The sequence below is a fragment of the Miniopterus natalensis genome, chromosome 1 (genome assembly GCF_054644295.1).
Source record: "Miniopterus natalensis isolate mMinNat1 chromosome 1, mMinNat1.hap1, whole genome shotgun sequence".
NCBI lineage: Eukaryota > Metazoa > Chordata > Mammalia > Chiroptera > Miniopteridae > Miniopterus > Miniopterus natalensis.
Window position 1 is genome coordinate 140,002,746 of NC_142081.1, and position 15,395 is coordinate 140,018,140.

Here is a 15,395-nt window from a genome sequence, read left to right on the forward strand (position 1 = left end):
AGAGGGAGGAAGAGATAGAAACATCAATGATGAGAGTCATTGATCAGTGGCCTTTAGCACGCCCCCTACTGGGGATCGAGCCTGAAACCTGTGCATGTGCCCTGACCGGGAATGAAACTGTGACCTCCTGGTTCACAGGTCGACGCTCAACCCCTGAGCCACGCTGGGTGGGCTGACATTTTTATTTTTAAACCCCTTAATAATGCTCATCTAGAAAGATTTTTGTTTAAATGGGTGGCATAGTTCTTTGTAATCCACACAAAATTTAACACTCTTTGCCTTAGGATTTCTATGTTCTAAGCCAGTTTGATGTATATCACAATAGGCTGTGCTAGATTTTTTTTTTTAATGCAGTTTTTAAAACCTTATTACCAGCTATTTTGTTTAGTATACCTTGGCTGGGACCCAGATGGTTTCTAAAATAAGAGGTTCAAGGATCATACTAGGAGAAATATTGCCCATTTCTTCTTCTCTGTAGTCAAGCCAGGCTGCTTTATTTTGCTGGCATTTGCTGCTGTCCCTTTTCTGCTTGAAAAATTCTGTTTATTTTTTAAGGACTTGTTCAGCTGTCACCCCTTCTATGAATCCTCCCTATCATTTTTATTCTTTCCACTGTAGAAAATGAATTACTCCTGTGTGCTCTCCCAAAACTAGTCAATTATTCTCGCTATTCTCTCCACTGACGCATTGCAAGCATTTGAGATGAAGTATTTTTGCCTTAATAATAATAATAGCTTTTAACATTTATTAAACACTATGTTCCAGACACTGTGCTTAAAACCTGTCTTCTGTTTTCTCATTTTAATTCTCACACAACCCTATGGGGTAGGTGCCACGATTGGTCCCATTTTGAAGATCAAGAAACAGGTTTCAGGAGGCATGGCAGAGATTTAACATATCCTGATAGAATCAGCACCTCCAGCTTAAGGTAGACACAGAGCTTCCCTGCCAGGGCCTACCCCTCCCAGAGTCCCTTGCAGCTGGCTCCCTCCTTGGAACTGGGTTTGAGTAAATAGGACATGAGCAAAAGTGATGTGTTTCATTTCTGAACCTTGGCCTTATAACACTGACCTTGGGACTTAAATGAAGACCTGGCAGTGACCCAGCTTCCACCAGGAAGATGAAGACAGTCTGTTTAGGAAACAGCAAAGCACAAAACTGGGGAGAACTGGGTTCCTGCAGCATCTCATGCAGAAGAGCCCGTCTGGACCCACACTTCAGGACTGTTATAAGACAGAGAAATAAATGACAAGCTGACTCAAGCTTATGTTATGGAATTGCTTTGTGACAGAAGCTTGGCCTTTAGCTTAACTAAATAGGAAGTTAAAGAAACTTGCCTGTGTTAACCGGTAAAACCAGGATTCAAAGACAACTTGTCTGAAATCAGAACCTCTTTGCATTCCCAGGCTCTAATACAGTGTCTGGCACCTAAGAGTTCAATACATGTGTGATGAATTGAATAGAATCTTCCTCCTGGGTAATAGTTCTATATCCTAACTCCACCAAATATTTCCCTTGAGCTGCTGACAAGTGCAGAATTGACTGATTTGAGATTTATCTCTTCTCCAGTCCAGCCCATGCAGCTGATTTTCTGATTAACAGTGAAATGCTTCATTGCTGACAGGACATCCTCTCAAAAGATTAAGAGGGAAATCTAATTAATATCCCTCCAAGCCACTTTACCTACAATGCACTTTTAGTTCACAATTGAAAAATATCAGACGCTGATGATAAATATGTTAAAGAATATAACAACTTCTACAAAAGCCTGCCCGGAATGGAGACCAGCCTACTGTTTCTCAGTGGGATTGTCTTAAACCAGAAGCAACATTCCAAAGGATAGAAGAGAGTTGTTTGCACATATTTCCACATGTCTATGGAGGCTACTGTCTCTTCTCACAGGAATTCCCAAATCAATTTTATTGCTGTTGTCTTTAGTTAAAATGTCTTGATTTTCCTTTCTCTGATTTATGACCACACACCATAAATGTCCCAAAGGTCCCACATGATAGGTCCACATTGAGAGGAGGCGCCTGGAGTTACCTCCTATGTGCAGTGGACCCAGTGAGCCCCTAGAAGAATATAAAGAAGTGAGCAGAAAAATAAAACGAGCCCTGTGTTCCCAGAAAGTCTATATTGGATACGGTGTGGGAAAGTCATCGCAGCCAGAGAAGGAGACAAGAACAAGGCCCAGATGAAGTGTATTTGCCCACAAGTACTCTAGAGGGGGTCACCGCATGCCGTGCTGGGCCACAGGGGTCAGTGGGCTTGGTCAGGTGGCAGGAGGAGGCATGGAGAAAGTCCTCATTGGAGTTTTTGTGGGAGACCCCACAGACACAGCTGGGCAGAGTAAACAGTTTAGCATTAACCAGTTTGAATAATTGCCCTGGGCCTGGGGCTATTCGGGTGGTCTCTAATTACTTGGTTCCAGGCCCTGGTATCTAGGGCAGAGGAATATTGGTGTGTGAATTAGGTAAAGAGGTGATTGCGGCTGTAGATTCTGGATTGGTTGGTTTGCATATGAAAGAAGTGATCCCAACGGAGCCCTTGGCCATCTCTAAGAAAGGTGTGGCCCAGGGCTGGGTTCTCCCCTCAGCCAGCCAGCTTTTTAAAAGTGTCAAAACATTATAAAATATAGAAAGTAAAAGACCTGATTAACACACCAAGCATAAAGGAGTTTACATCCACGTGAGAAGTAAGAAGTCTGCACATTAAAAGGTAAGTAACAGTACAAGGTAATGATATAAAATAATGATGATGATGCCAATGTGTACTGAGTGCTTCCCCACTGCGTTAGGTCGTTTCTTTACAGGCATCACTTCATTTAATCCTCACAGCCACCCCATGTGTTAGGTTCTAGTACGATTCCCCAATTTATAGATGATTACATTGAATTTAAGTTATGTGCCCAAAGACCAATATTTAGTAAGTGACACGGTGAAGTTCAGTCCCAAATCTGGACGATTTCAAAGATTTTGTTCCTGATTTCTGCCCTGTGCTACCTCCTGCGACTGTTAACAGTGCCACAGCTGGGACGCACTCTGGAAGTTTGCTGGGCATTCAGAGGAGGAACAGGCCACGTGTAGCTTAGTGGTCAGAGAGCCGCAAAGACAATGGAAGAGGGAGAAAGAGGGACACAGCAGCTAGAGAGCGAGGTGACAAAGCAATGCTGAGCCACCACACCACTGCCTCTAGTTCAAATGAACACCCTTAGACAGGTAACATCATAGGGGATGAAACCAGGCGCGCGAGCAGGAAAATTAAACGTACTCTACAGTATCTGAAGAAGCTGCCTGCCCACATTTGGTTAGACGCCCACCGTATTGCCACCTGCGGGCCACGGCCTTCCTGTGTGTGATTCTTAAAGTGATCGTTTCCTTCAGGGTTATTCGGCTGCAGAAGGCTTGGAGTCTTCGTAGACATGCGGACTCCTAGGTTGTACCCTTTACCAGCTGCAACCCTGGGATCTTCTGGCAAGCTCCCCAGCTAGTTCTGTGCCCACTAAAATTTGAGAAGCTTTGCTAACCCATCTATTATGTACTAGGGGTTGAGGTGGGAGTGGTTCAAGTCAGGCGAAACAGCTGACAGAAACAGCCACCCAGTAACACAATGTGTGTCTGGGTGGGGAGGGACAGAGGAAGGGTAAACGGGGGGAAGGAAATGGCACTCATGTGCACGCCCGAGCACTTTTACTCTAGGTAATAAAGATAAGGTGAACACCAAGGAGCCCCAAAGGAAAGTGAGAGTCCTGAAAGCTGAAATAGGACAGGGATGGAAGGAGAGCCCTGCGTGGGTGAGAGTGTGTGCTGGCGGATGCTGAGGGTCGGGCCGGGCAGCCCTTGCTGAGTCCTTATGGCCTCGCCTCGCTTTGCCTGCTTCCTGAGTGGAAGTACCCCCATCCCATTCCCCCAAAAGAAAAGGGGGTGTGAGAGAGGGAGGGGGGAGAGAGGGGGGAGAAAGAGGAGGAGGAGGGAGGGGAGGGGAGAGGGGGGAGGAGGGAGGGGAGGGGGGAGGGAGAGGGGAGAGAAAACGGGAGAGAGGGGGAGGGGTTGCGGGGGGAGAGAGGGAGAGGGGTTGAGGAAGGGAGAGAGGGGGGAAGGGAGAGAGAAAAGGCGGGGAGAGGGGGAGAGAAACAGCACTGGGCAATTACCTTGAGTCTCAGTGTTCTGGGAACAGCTGTGTACCAACAAGACAAAACCTCCCAAAAATATCAGCGCTCATGTCCCCTAGGAAAATGTGTGTGGTCGGAGAAGAAAAGTTACCTGTGATTCTCCTCTGGTGAGCATCCTGAGATAATTGGTCACTCTCTTGGATTTCTTGCTAATTGAGTGAATGTTCAGTTTCGACAATTTATCTTTCAGGGACCCGTCCTCCTCGGCCCTCTTGTATTTCAGCACTGAAAGGGAAGAATGCAAGGTCACATCTGGCCACGTGCAGCACAGACAGTGCCTTTCACCCAAAGTATTCAAGACCGACGTTTGTATTTAAAACACAAATCCATGATTTGGGCTCCCTGTAGCAGGTGCCGTGTGCGCCAGCCCCACGGCCCAACCCTAACTCCAGCGGCCCGCCCACTGTCCTTCGGAGACTCTGCTGTCCCCGGGTGCGAGCCCCTCAGAGCCCCAGGTCCGCATTAAAGGAACCCCAGGCACTGAAGCAGGGCTCTCCCTCTCCGCTCGGGTAACAGATTACTCTCTGGGCTCTCGAGTGAAGCATCGGGACCAGCCGAAGGAGGCCTCAGATCCTAGCCTGACTTTCTACTAACAGAGAGACTTGGGGTAAACTGAGTCGCCTCTCTGAGCTTTACTCACTTTATTTTTATTTTTTAGAGAGAGAGGAAGGGGGTAGAGAGAGAGGAGAGAAGAGAGAGAAGGAGAGAGAGAGAAACATGGATGTGAGCGAGAACCTTCAACCGGTTATCTCCTGCATGTGCCCCCAACCGGAATCGGATCTGCAGCCTCGAACCAGCTGAGCCACCAGGCGGGGACTGGGCTGTTCTTTTTTATCTTCAAAATCACTTTCGCCTCTCATAGCGTTCAAATGTTAAATATCCCCAACACTCCTGCTTGGTAAGGGCGTGGAGAAATGGGCAACCTCACATACTGTTGGTGAGGATTAAACTAGCACAGTTTTGGTACAGAACAACTTGGCAGAACCTTATAAAAATTAAAATATTCATAGTCTATGACCAGGAGGTCCACGCACAGAAATCTGCTTTCCAGAAGCCTACGAAGTTGTGTTTGCTGCAGCATTTTTTCTAATAGCAAAATGTTGGAGACCATCTAAAAGTATGTCCTAGAGGAATCGTTTAATAAATTATGACAGGCTCGTAAGTGGAATACTGTGGAACCATTAAAAAGAAGAATGTTCATGCTATATGACTGAGTTTTTCAAAAGTCAGCAAACTGTAGCATGTCATACATGTTGCAGAAAGGAAGGAAAGAAGAAAAAAGAGTGAGAAAGTAGGGGAAAAAACCCCAAATCTGAAGAAAACGATAAAATCTTAGCTATGCAAACTAGAATCATGGGAGAGGGAAAGGTTTTATCTTTAAAACTTTGACATAGTTTAAGCAAACACAAAAGTAAAAAAATAATATTATGGCTATTATCTGTCTCCAACCTTTGTCAATTCTTTAACTTTGCCTTGTTTCCAATCTTTTAATTAAAAAACCACATAACAGGTGAAGCTCCTCTGAACCCCATCTTTAATTCCTACAGGAATTGTGATCCTAAATAATGAGTTTATTATATCTGTACCTATTTTTATACCTCTATTGTATATGTATGCAGTAATACAATACATGGTATTTTTTATTAATTAATTTTTAAAATATTTTTTATTGATTTTAGAGAGAGGGGAAGGGAGAGGGAGAGAGAGATAGAAACATTGATGAGAGGGAAACATCGATTGGCCGCCTCCTGCACGCCCCCTACTGGGGATCAAGCCTGCAACCCGGGCATGTGCCCTGATGGGGAATCGAATAGGTGGCTTCTTGGTCCATAGGTCAATGCTAACAACTAAGCCACCAAGGCTGGGCCATAGTATTATTATTTTATTTATTTATTTATTTGTATATCTTTATTGATTTCAGAGAGAGGAAAGGAGAGGGAGAGAGAGAGAGAGACAGAAACATCAATGATGAGGGAGTCACTGATCGGCTGCAGCCCACAACCCGGGCACGTGCCCTGACCGGGAATCGAACCCTGATCACCTGGATCCTAGGTCGATGCTTAACCGCTGAACCACGCCCGGCTGGGCAGTATTATTTTGAATGATGTCAATCTTTATGAAAATGGTACCAAATTGCATATATTCTTCTGTCACTTGATACTTTATATATTTTTTAAAATCTCCACATTATTTTGATTTATCCAATTGATATACTTTAATTAAATATACTTTAATTAATTTTTATAATGTTTATAGTCTCATGATATCACAGGGTATAATACACAGTTTACCCATTATCTGAATAAATATGTAAGCCATTTCTTTTCTTTCTTTGGTTTTCTTTGCTATTATGAACAAAACTATTACCAGTAGTTACCAGTATACCTCTCTATTAACTATGGGCAAGAGTTTCTCAAATATCTAGAAATTGATTTTCTGGGTCTTGGGTGTGTGAATCTTTAACTTCACTAGATATTGTCAACTGTCCTTAAAAGTGGTGATTCCAATTTGCATTCTCACTTCCAGACTGAACTTCAGCACTTAACGCTGTCCATTAAAAATCTTTCTGCCAGTGATAGGCTGAGAATGATATGTCATTGTCATTGTAATTTGCATTTCCCTGATTATTAGTGAAGTTTAGCATTTGAAAACATACTGGTCTTTCTGTAAACTGCTTATTTTTATTTTTAATGGGTTTTTTGTATTCGAATGTTTTTATTATTGATTTAATACCAGTAATTATATATTCTAGATAGTAATCTTGTGTCTATGGGCTGTCTTTTCATTTTGTTTGTGGTGCCTTTTTCTCTACCACTTTCACTTTTTACTCTATGCCCTTTATAATCTGAATTTATTAATACAAATACATACCACTTTTGAATTTAAAAATTAGAAAATAAAATAATAAAAATAAGTGAAGTGGTTTGACAGTTAGCCCCAAAGTCCTGCCATTGCTTTAATGTTGAATTGAGAGCTAATGTTAGAAGTACAAAGCCAATTAAAAACTCTCACTGAGAAAGGACCCATGAGCCAACCCAATGCACCACTACATCCAGATGAGAGGATCAGTATAATTATGCCTCCTGACTTGAAATCTACAATCTACTTTGGACACCAATTTTACAACTGAGTTAACAAAGAGTTAACAATAATTTGTTGACTTGAGAAAAAATATACTTGCCCCTTTCAGTGGAACAATTGTTGCACCCCCCAAATCTGCATCCTTTGTGTGCCAGAACCAAGTGAGCTGATGTGTTAGCTGGGCCCCCTCACCTGGATCTTCCCCTTTCCCCACTAATTTTTGGCTCTAGCTTCCCAGGGCTCCAGCTATCCAGCCTCACCGTGTCTCCTTCTCACCACACATACTGCCAGGGATGGCAAGACTCTACGTTATGGGTACCTTCGGCCCACAGTATGTCATCAGCCCTGCAGTGGCCACAAGAGGTTGACTATAGGACTGATTTTTTTTTAATGGTCATGTTTGTGCCTCATGATCTTCTCCTGAACCCAGCTGGCAAGGCAAAGCCACACTCTCTTCCTGAGCTCCTAACTCTAGAAATCAAATGAGCATGATCGCCACCACTGCTGTAACTTCTCAGAAACACGAACAGAGCACGCCAGTCACGGAAAGCACCCAATTCATTCCTCGTATCTCTTCTTACCCAAATCCTTCCGTCTTTTAAGCTCGTTGATGTTGACATTGATGTCCTTCACTGCGGCGAAGGCCTCCTCCACGGCCTCGAAGTCCGGGTGAGAGGCGGGGGTGGAATTGCGAAGCTCGCACAGCAATAGGGGGTATTTCGTCACACGCTGAATCGGCTTGATCATCAGGGAGCTCATGTTTGTTAGGTTCGGCTTGCCTCTACAATAGAGATAAATGATGTCAGTTTTGTGAACAGTTGTTTTATTAACTCCTTTTAAGTTTTGTGATTTTTTGAAAAGATTAATCCTGAAACTGTTCTTCTTCCCCACCCCATCCATTTGGCTACGCACGATTTCCAAAGGAAAGCAAGAGCCGTGGGTGACAGAGAGAAGCAAGGCTGAAAGATCCTACTAAACAAAAAACGAAAACAAACAAACAAAAAAACAAACCACGAGTATAGCTGTCCACCAAAAAGATTCAAAGCATCGTTTCCATCCATGTCCCATTTACAGGTTTTCGTTAATAACAGGCTTTAAAATAATAGAGGGAAACAAGCAATGCCGGAATGCATTTTTTCCATGACAACCAAGAAAAAAGCTTTTTACCAGTGGTATTTTTTGTGATTATTGGTGAGGAAAATAAACTCATCATTTAAAACTCTAAACAGATGACAAGTATTGTCAAAAGAAAGCATTGTCTTCTCTCTTTTACCAAATTGAGAAGTTGCGTTTATATTGTTCCAGAGGTCTTTTCAGTCCCCAAAGGAGATTTGTGATGAATGCAATAGTTCTGTGCATATTGTTAATGCCATCGCTATCACTAACTGTTGCTGTCCTGCAGTGGCTTTCCGTGTGGATTGCTCTCCGCCAGCAGATCTTCAAACGGCTGCATGAAAGGGAACCCTCCTGCCCGACTATAAGCTCGATCGGGTCTCTGTCCAACCCACTCTCGCTCATTTTCCAGCCAGGACGCAGTCGTTTCTAAAAACCTCTTCACGCAAAGGGGCAGGTAAAGAGACATTGTAACTGAAACATGGATGAAAATCATACTTTGAGTCCCTTCTGCTGGAGGGATATATTTATTTGTTTTATGTTTTTATTTAGCAGATAGAGAAAACAGTCACTGTTTTCAAATCCTGATAGGTGGATTTTTCATTCAATTATTATTTTCAAGCACTAATATGGATAGACAACAGATCACATAATTGGAATAATGAAATGAATCTAAGTAACACTGAACAAAATTAGAAAATTGCATCATTAGAAAAGATCTGAAGGCACCTTAGAGATCATCTAATTGAACCCTTCATTTGAAAAATGAGAAATGAGGGAACTTTGATTGTCATGTGTACATGCATACATGTGCACACACACACACCAGTCACTATCACACCTTCTTACTATTTCACTTTTTCATAGCACTTATCATTATCTGAAATCGTCTTGTTTCTCTGTTCTCCCGTTTATGCTCAGTTTCCCTGCCACCACTACAACTCCAGCATGATATATACTGTTCTCTCAATGAATATTTGTAGACCGAAGTGAGAGATTTCTCAGATTTTTTGTAATGTGCTTTTATTTTATACTGAACTTATTCCCTGCCCCCCCCTCCCAAATTTCCAATGGTTCTAATGACTGAGGAATTTTGTTCACATGCTGAGCAAAAGATGATATATATCATAATAGAAACAAAAATTGAAGTAGACCAAAAGGTAGCTTTTTTTTTCTTTCAGGAAAACCAAAATAAAAAAGGTTTTCAAGGGAGTAAAGGGTTGCTTTTACGATGTATCTTGTACTTTCTACCCATTTGCACCAAATCTATTAAGGAAGGGAGGTAAGGAGACAAGGTGGCAAAAAAGCAATGAGGGGAGAGGGAGAGAGAGAGATGTTATTGGTTTCCAAGATAACTGGGTGACACAGATGGAGAAAAATGTAAATATTATGAATACTAAAAAAATAAAAATAAAAACGTATTTCCTAACTGATGGTGTGTCAATAGCTGAACCTTCGAATACGAAGAACTCATTTTCTTAGGTGTCTTAAGCAGAGATTCTTTAACAATACAACAGTTTAGAGACTTAAGTAGGAACAATTCCCTTATATAAGAACAAGCCAGGAATATAGAAGATATTAACTATAAAAAACCATATTACCTATATGAATATGATCAGAATTTCTGAGTTTTTCCTTTGACTATCACCAAGTATTAGTTTATTTAATCTTCTAACGAACACTGGACATACCATCAAAATATAAATATAATCAAATGATTCCAAGACAACTCAGTTTTGACAAGATAGTTTATCAGTGTGGTCCACTTACTTTATTTTTAAAGATCCCCAGATATATTAAAGGATATCCTTGTATCTTGGAGCTGCCCCCCTTTCTTCTTAATTAAGACCTGTCAAAAACCAAACTAGGCCCTTTTAGTTGTGCCCAGATCTCATCACTACTTTTTTTTCCATCACTCTTTGGCATCAAAGTTCTATTCTCTCCCTTTTATATTTCAAATGACAATGATAACAATAATGAATGATTACTGTTTCTCTTAAAAGCATCACAAATGCAAATATTAAAAAGGCTCTCTCAAAATCAAGAAGTCTCATTTGTCTTCAGACATGCACTTTGGACAGTTGCCCAAGTGATGAACACTGATGTTCTGATATCTGCATCACATAGACAAGCAGTGTGGTCAAGAAAATAGAGGGTGTGCTATGAGATAATGACCCTCCAGGCATTGAGTGCCACAAAGCTCACCCATCTAATCCCTCCCAATTAAATTAAGTTCTGATAACTTCGAGGCAGATGCATCCTATGTGTGATAAAACCCAGCTCAGCCAAGCAACCAATTACCAGGTACCTCCCCCGCAGAAAGTAACTGAATGTGTAACAATTCCCCATACATACTGGGCTAAAAACTAAGGTGGTTATTAATTTGAAATTCTGTTTCATCTTCCTCCCTCTTATCATGAGTTCTTTGGCAAGTATTTAGCACCATAAGTAGCTACACTAATCTCATTAGAAATTATTATTGGGACTTTACAAAGTCAAGTAAACACAGCTGGCTTTGTTTTAGCAGCATCCAGTTTGGCTATAAAGAGCTACACATCAATACAAGAAAACAGTTCCACAATGAAAACAAAAATGACATTTAAACAATGTAAAAAGTATGGGGGAAAACAAAAAAATCAGATATTCAATACTGAGGCACATCTGTATTTCTTAATTAGAGGGAGAAAATGAGAGAAAAGAAAAATAATCATGTAACTATTGATCATATTACTTTGAATTTCCTCTATTTTATGACCATAAGTATCCTAAATTTAATATTTCATTTACAGTACCCACAAACCAACTATACCAGTATTGATTTTTTTCAATGTACAGTATTCCCCTTTTAAAACACATTAAGTCAATTTTAGAGGAAACTGTATATTCCTACAAATAATAAGCACATAACAGTTGCCATAAGTTAAAAATAGCTATGAAAATAGATATAGAACTATCAATAATTTTAGAAGATGTAAAGGAGATGAATGAATAATTGATATAGCAGACCAGAGAGAACCAGAAATATGGAGAGGTAATAATTTAATCATTCTTCCAAAAGTTCATTAATTAGACTTCTTGAGAACCTATGGTAGTGGGGGAAGAGAGAGAGAGAAGAGACTAGAATAAGAAGGGACTAGTTGAAAACCTGTTTAAGAAACAGCCCAATTCTTAGGGAACAATACCAACAAAGGAGATCCTCTGGTGGACTGAGAAAGACCTCTTGGAAGTGAAAGGATAACAGCAGAAGTAAAAACTCACAGTGCTGGAAAAAATGTTCAGGAACTTTCCAGAGAGAAGAGCAAAAATACAAAGGGATTGAAAATAAAAATAAAAAATGCAGAAAATTAGAGGACTGTTCTAGGAGAGCCAATATCAAAATAATGAGACTCCCAGAAAGAGAGAACAGAGAACATGTGGGGAGGAAATCATGAGTGAAATAATTCGAGACGAAAACATAAGTTCGCAGGCTGGGGATCCAGAACAATGGATGAAATAGATTCAGACCTTGGCATTCATGAAACTTCAGACTATTGGGGACCAAGAGAAGATCCCGTAGTCTTCCAGAGAAACACATAAACAAACAGGTACAAACGATTAGGAACCAGACAAGAATTAAGATTTCTTGTAGCAACACTGAAAACCAGAAAACAATGAGAATTACCGTTGAAATGTGAAGATGAATGATTTTCAGTTTGGAATTCTCTACTGTTTGGAATTCAATAGTTCAGAATTCAAACTATAAATTAAATATGAGGGTGAAATAAAGATATTTTAGATATAAAATTTCTTAAAGTTTTACTTCCCGTGCATTACTTGATGACTAGAAGAAACTGTGGAAGGGCACTCTACCAAAAACAGGAAAGAGGCCAAGAGAATCCCTAGAATGACGGGAGGAGAATTTCTGAAAGACAGCTGTGCCCAGTGTCACCAGGACAAGCTCAAGAGGCTCTGGGGGAAGCTTTTTTAAGGAGAAGAAGGTGATAGTGTACATAATGCACCTGGCAGGCCTGAAATATGACTGGCTGTGAGTTTGGCATTAATGACTAGCAGAAAGAAAACTAAGAAAATGAAAAAAAAAAAAAGACAATAATTAACTCCCGGAAAAACAAGTAATCATTTATCTCAAGGTTTAGCTCTGAAAAGAAATTTACTCACATATAATAATCCAAACACTGATTATTGCTCTACTCCAAATTATAATGTAACTAGGTGAGGAGAAGAGTGGAAAGGTGGAAAGAATGTGCGAGTGTGTGTGTGTGTGTGTGTGTGGTGGAGACGGGGTAGGAAAGAAAGGTAAATAATTGTCTCCTACATAATACCCAAAAAGGCAAAGCCAAAGATGTTTTTAGAGTCAGGAAGATAAATTCCAAAAGAGTCAACTAAAAGGTGTGAAATTGCTTGTGTTCTTGTGAGGAGCATTTAGCAGCAGGTAGGAGGGAAGGGGACTACTATTTTTCTTAAATCCTGTAGAACTATCTGGTTTTTTAAGCCATGGTACACATAATTTTTAAAAAAGAGAAAGTTTTTAAAGAAGGAAACATGCAAGAATATCCAAGACATTCTGAAAGGAAGAATGCTGAGCTGAGATTAGTTAGGCCTGGTATTAAAATACAAAGCTGCAAAAATGAAAGCAGTTCGGTATGGACAGATGATTAGCACAAAGTAGAAAACCAAGAAATATATGCAGGTATGTATGGAAATTAATTACATGGTAAGTATGACATTCATACTCAGTGGAAAAAAATTATTCAGTATCGGGTGTTGTGATAATTAGCTACTCACATAGAAAGAATAATAAAAATAAATTCTTTACACCAAAATAATTTCTTGCTAGATCAAAGATTTAAATGTTAAAAATGAAACTATACAATAACTTGAAGAAATCATAAGATTATGCTTTAAAAACATTCTTGGAGTTTCTAAGCAAGACACAAAATCCAAAAGCCACACTAGAAAAAAATGATAAATCTATTAAAAATTTTACTCTATAAAATTGTACAGAGAAAAACAAAAACAGGAAAAAACCCCATAAAGTATGTTAAAAATAAAATGAAAAGCTGAAAAAATTATCTATAACACATAAGACAAAAACAAAAAAGTTTAATACATTTGCTAATTAGAGAACCATTATCAATCTGTTAGAAAAAGATGAACATCTCAATGAAAGTGAGCAATCAATAAAAAAATAATTTATTAGAAGTGAAATGCAAATGCTCAAGCATACATGAAAAATGCTCAAGATCATCATTAATGAAAATTAAAACAATACATTACTATTTTTGGCCTATTACCTTGCCAAATGTTGCAAAGATACAAATATTAATTGTATCTAGTGCTGGCAAGAAGCAGATAAATGGACAACTCATATGTGGGTAGTGGGAATATAAATTAGCTCAACTTTTCTGAAATTTTCTGGTAATAAGTACCAAATGCCCTTTGCTTTAGTTATCCCACTTTTAGAAATTCATCCTAAAAAAATGATCGAATTATTGAACAGAGATCATGTATAAGAATGAACATGCAGCATCAATCTTTACAGATAGATAGACACAGTTCAAGTATCTATAAGGCAATGTTATCCTAATTAACTCTGGAATGTGACCACCCATTGTCTTTACTGTCCTCATTTTAATTTTCTGTTTTGCAGTGTTTCATATATATATATATATATATATATATATATATATATATATATATATATATATATATTTATATTTATATTTATATTTATATTTATATATTTATATTTATATATTTTTTATAATACATATATATATTTTTAAATATATATATATATTTTTAGATAAATAGAAACTCTGAGATGCAAAAGCTGGAATAGCTGATCAGACAGAGAACACATACAGAGCAGTATAAAAACATGAAAATCCAACACTGCATTTCCGGAGACAGTTAAATTTAGAACAGGCATGTTGATCTTGCTTTAGAACATGGGATTGTGTCAGATTTTTTTTTTTTGGGGGGGGTGACTTTTTGGTGGCAGATTCTTTGATTCTTGTCACTTTAATACTGTCTTTGATGTTTGCCTAAAATTGTAATTCAAAGTAATCCTTTTAGAAATTATAAATATCTTTGCCTTTCTCTGTACTTTTAAAAATGTAGATTAAAACAAAAAACAACCCAGAAAATGTTCAGTTTCCATAAGTAAGGGATTGTTTTTTAAGCCATGAAAAACCCAGCCCTCCTAAATACGCTCTGGGCCGCTACATCCCTGGCCTCCGCTGCCAAGGAGCCTAGCGATTACACAGCACTTGAGGTCCCCTTTTACCCTTGTGTGTTGCAGCTTGTGCGCCCCCTGACCCGAGCGAAGAAAGAAAGCTCCCTGCAGAAGCGCCTTTGATGTTCATCCAGCCGCACGCTCCGAATACGCTTCCTCTGTTTCGGTCCTTGATGTATAGAGTGGGCTGCGGGGGACACGCACAGCCTGCTAACTCCCACACCGCAGGATCGCGCAAAAGCTAGTGCAATTTTTTAAGCAAGTATTTCAATCCAATGTACTGTTCGTTGTAGGTATTCTGTATGGAGCAGCCTGTGTGTGCTAACTGTACAATAATTCAATCTCTCCCTCTCCTCCTCTGAAGCCCTCCCTCCCTCCCTCTTTCTGTCCCTCGGTTCCTGCTCTCTCGCGCTCTCTCTCTCTCTCTCTCTCCCTCTCTAAGACCTAAACCAACTTTGTAGTCTGTGAAGTTCTTCTCTAGGCATCCAGCTCTGTGCGTCTCCAGTCCTGGGCATGGTGAAGCCAGGGGCACAGGCTTTAGAATGAGTCAGCCGTCCCTACCCCTGCCCCCCAGCCCCTCAGCTATCACTGGAGAGGAGCCAGGAAGGCCCAGGTGTGGAAGGACCCAAAGGCCCTCTTTTCCTATAACCCACATCTACAAATGCAAGTGATCCCGCATTTGGGAACTCATTGAATAAACCTACTCATATCTATTTATACTGTAGGGATTTTTTTTAACTTTTTTGTGTGAAAGGAAAGACTTATAAAGTGAGAGAACTGGGTGCTTGTTTGGTG

At 40.0% G+C, this 15,395-nt stretch overlaps 1 protein-coding gene across 1 annotated transcript in view; it reads right to left on the minus strand.

The window, feature by feature from the left end:
- ARHGEF38 (Rho guanine nucleotide exchange factor 38) overlaps positions 1-15,395 on the minus strand; it is a 121,133-nt gene that overhangs the window by 18,479 nt on the left and 87,259 nt on the right. Inside the window, exons 6-7 of the mRNA XM_016223592.2 lie at positions 7,834-8,033; positions 4,263-4,396 (exon numbers count right to left, since the gene is read on the minus strand). Of these exons, the coding sequence (XP_016079078.2) occupies positions 4,263-4,396; positions 7,834-8,033 (334 nt within the window). The remainder of the gene's footprint in view (positions 1-4,262; positions 4,397-7,833; positions 8,034-15,395) is intronic.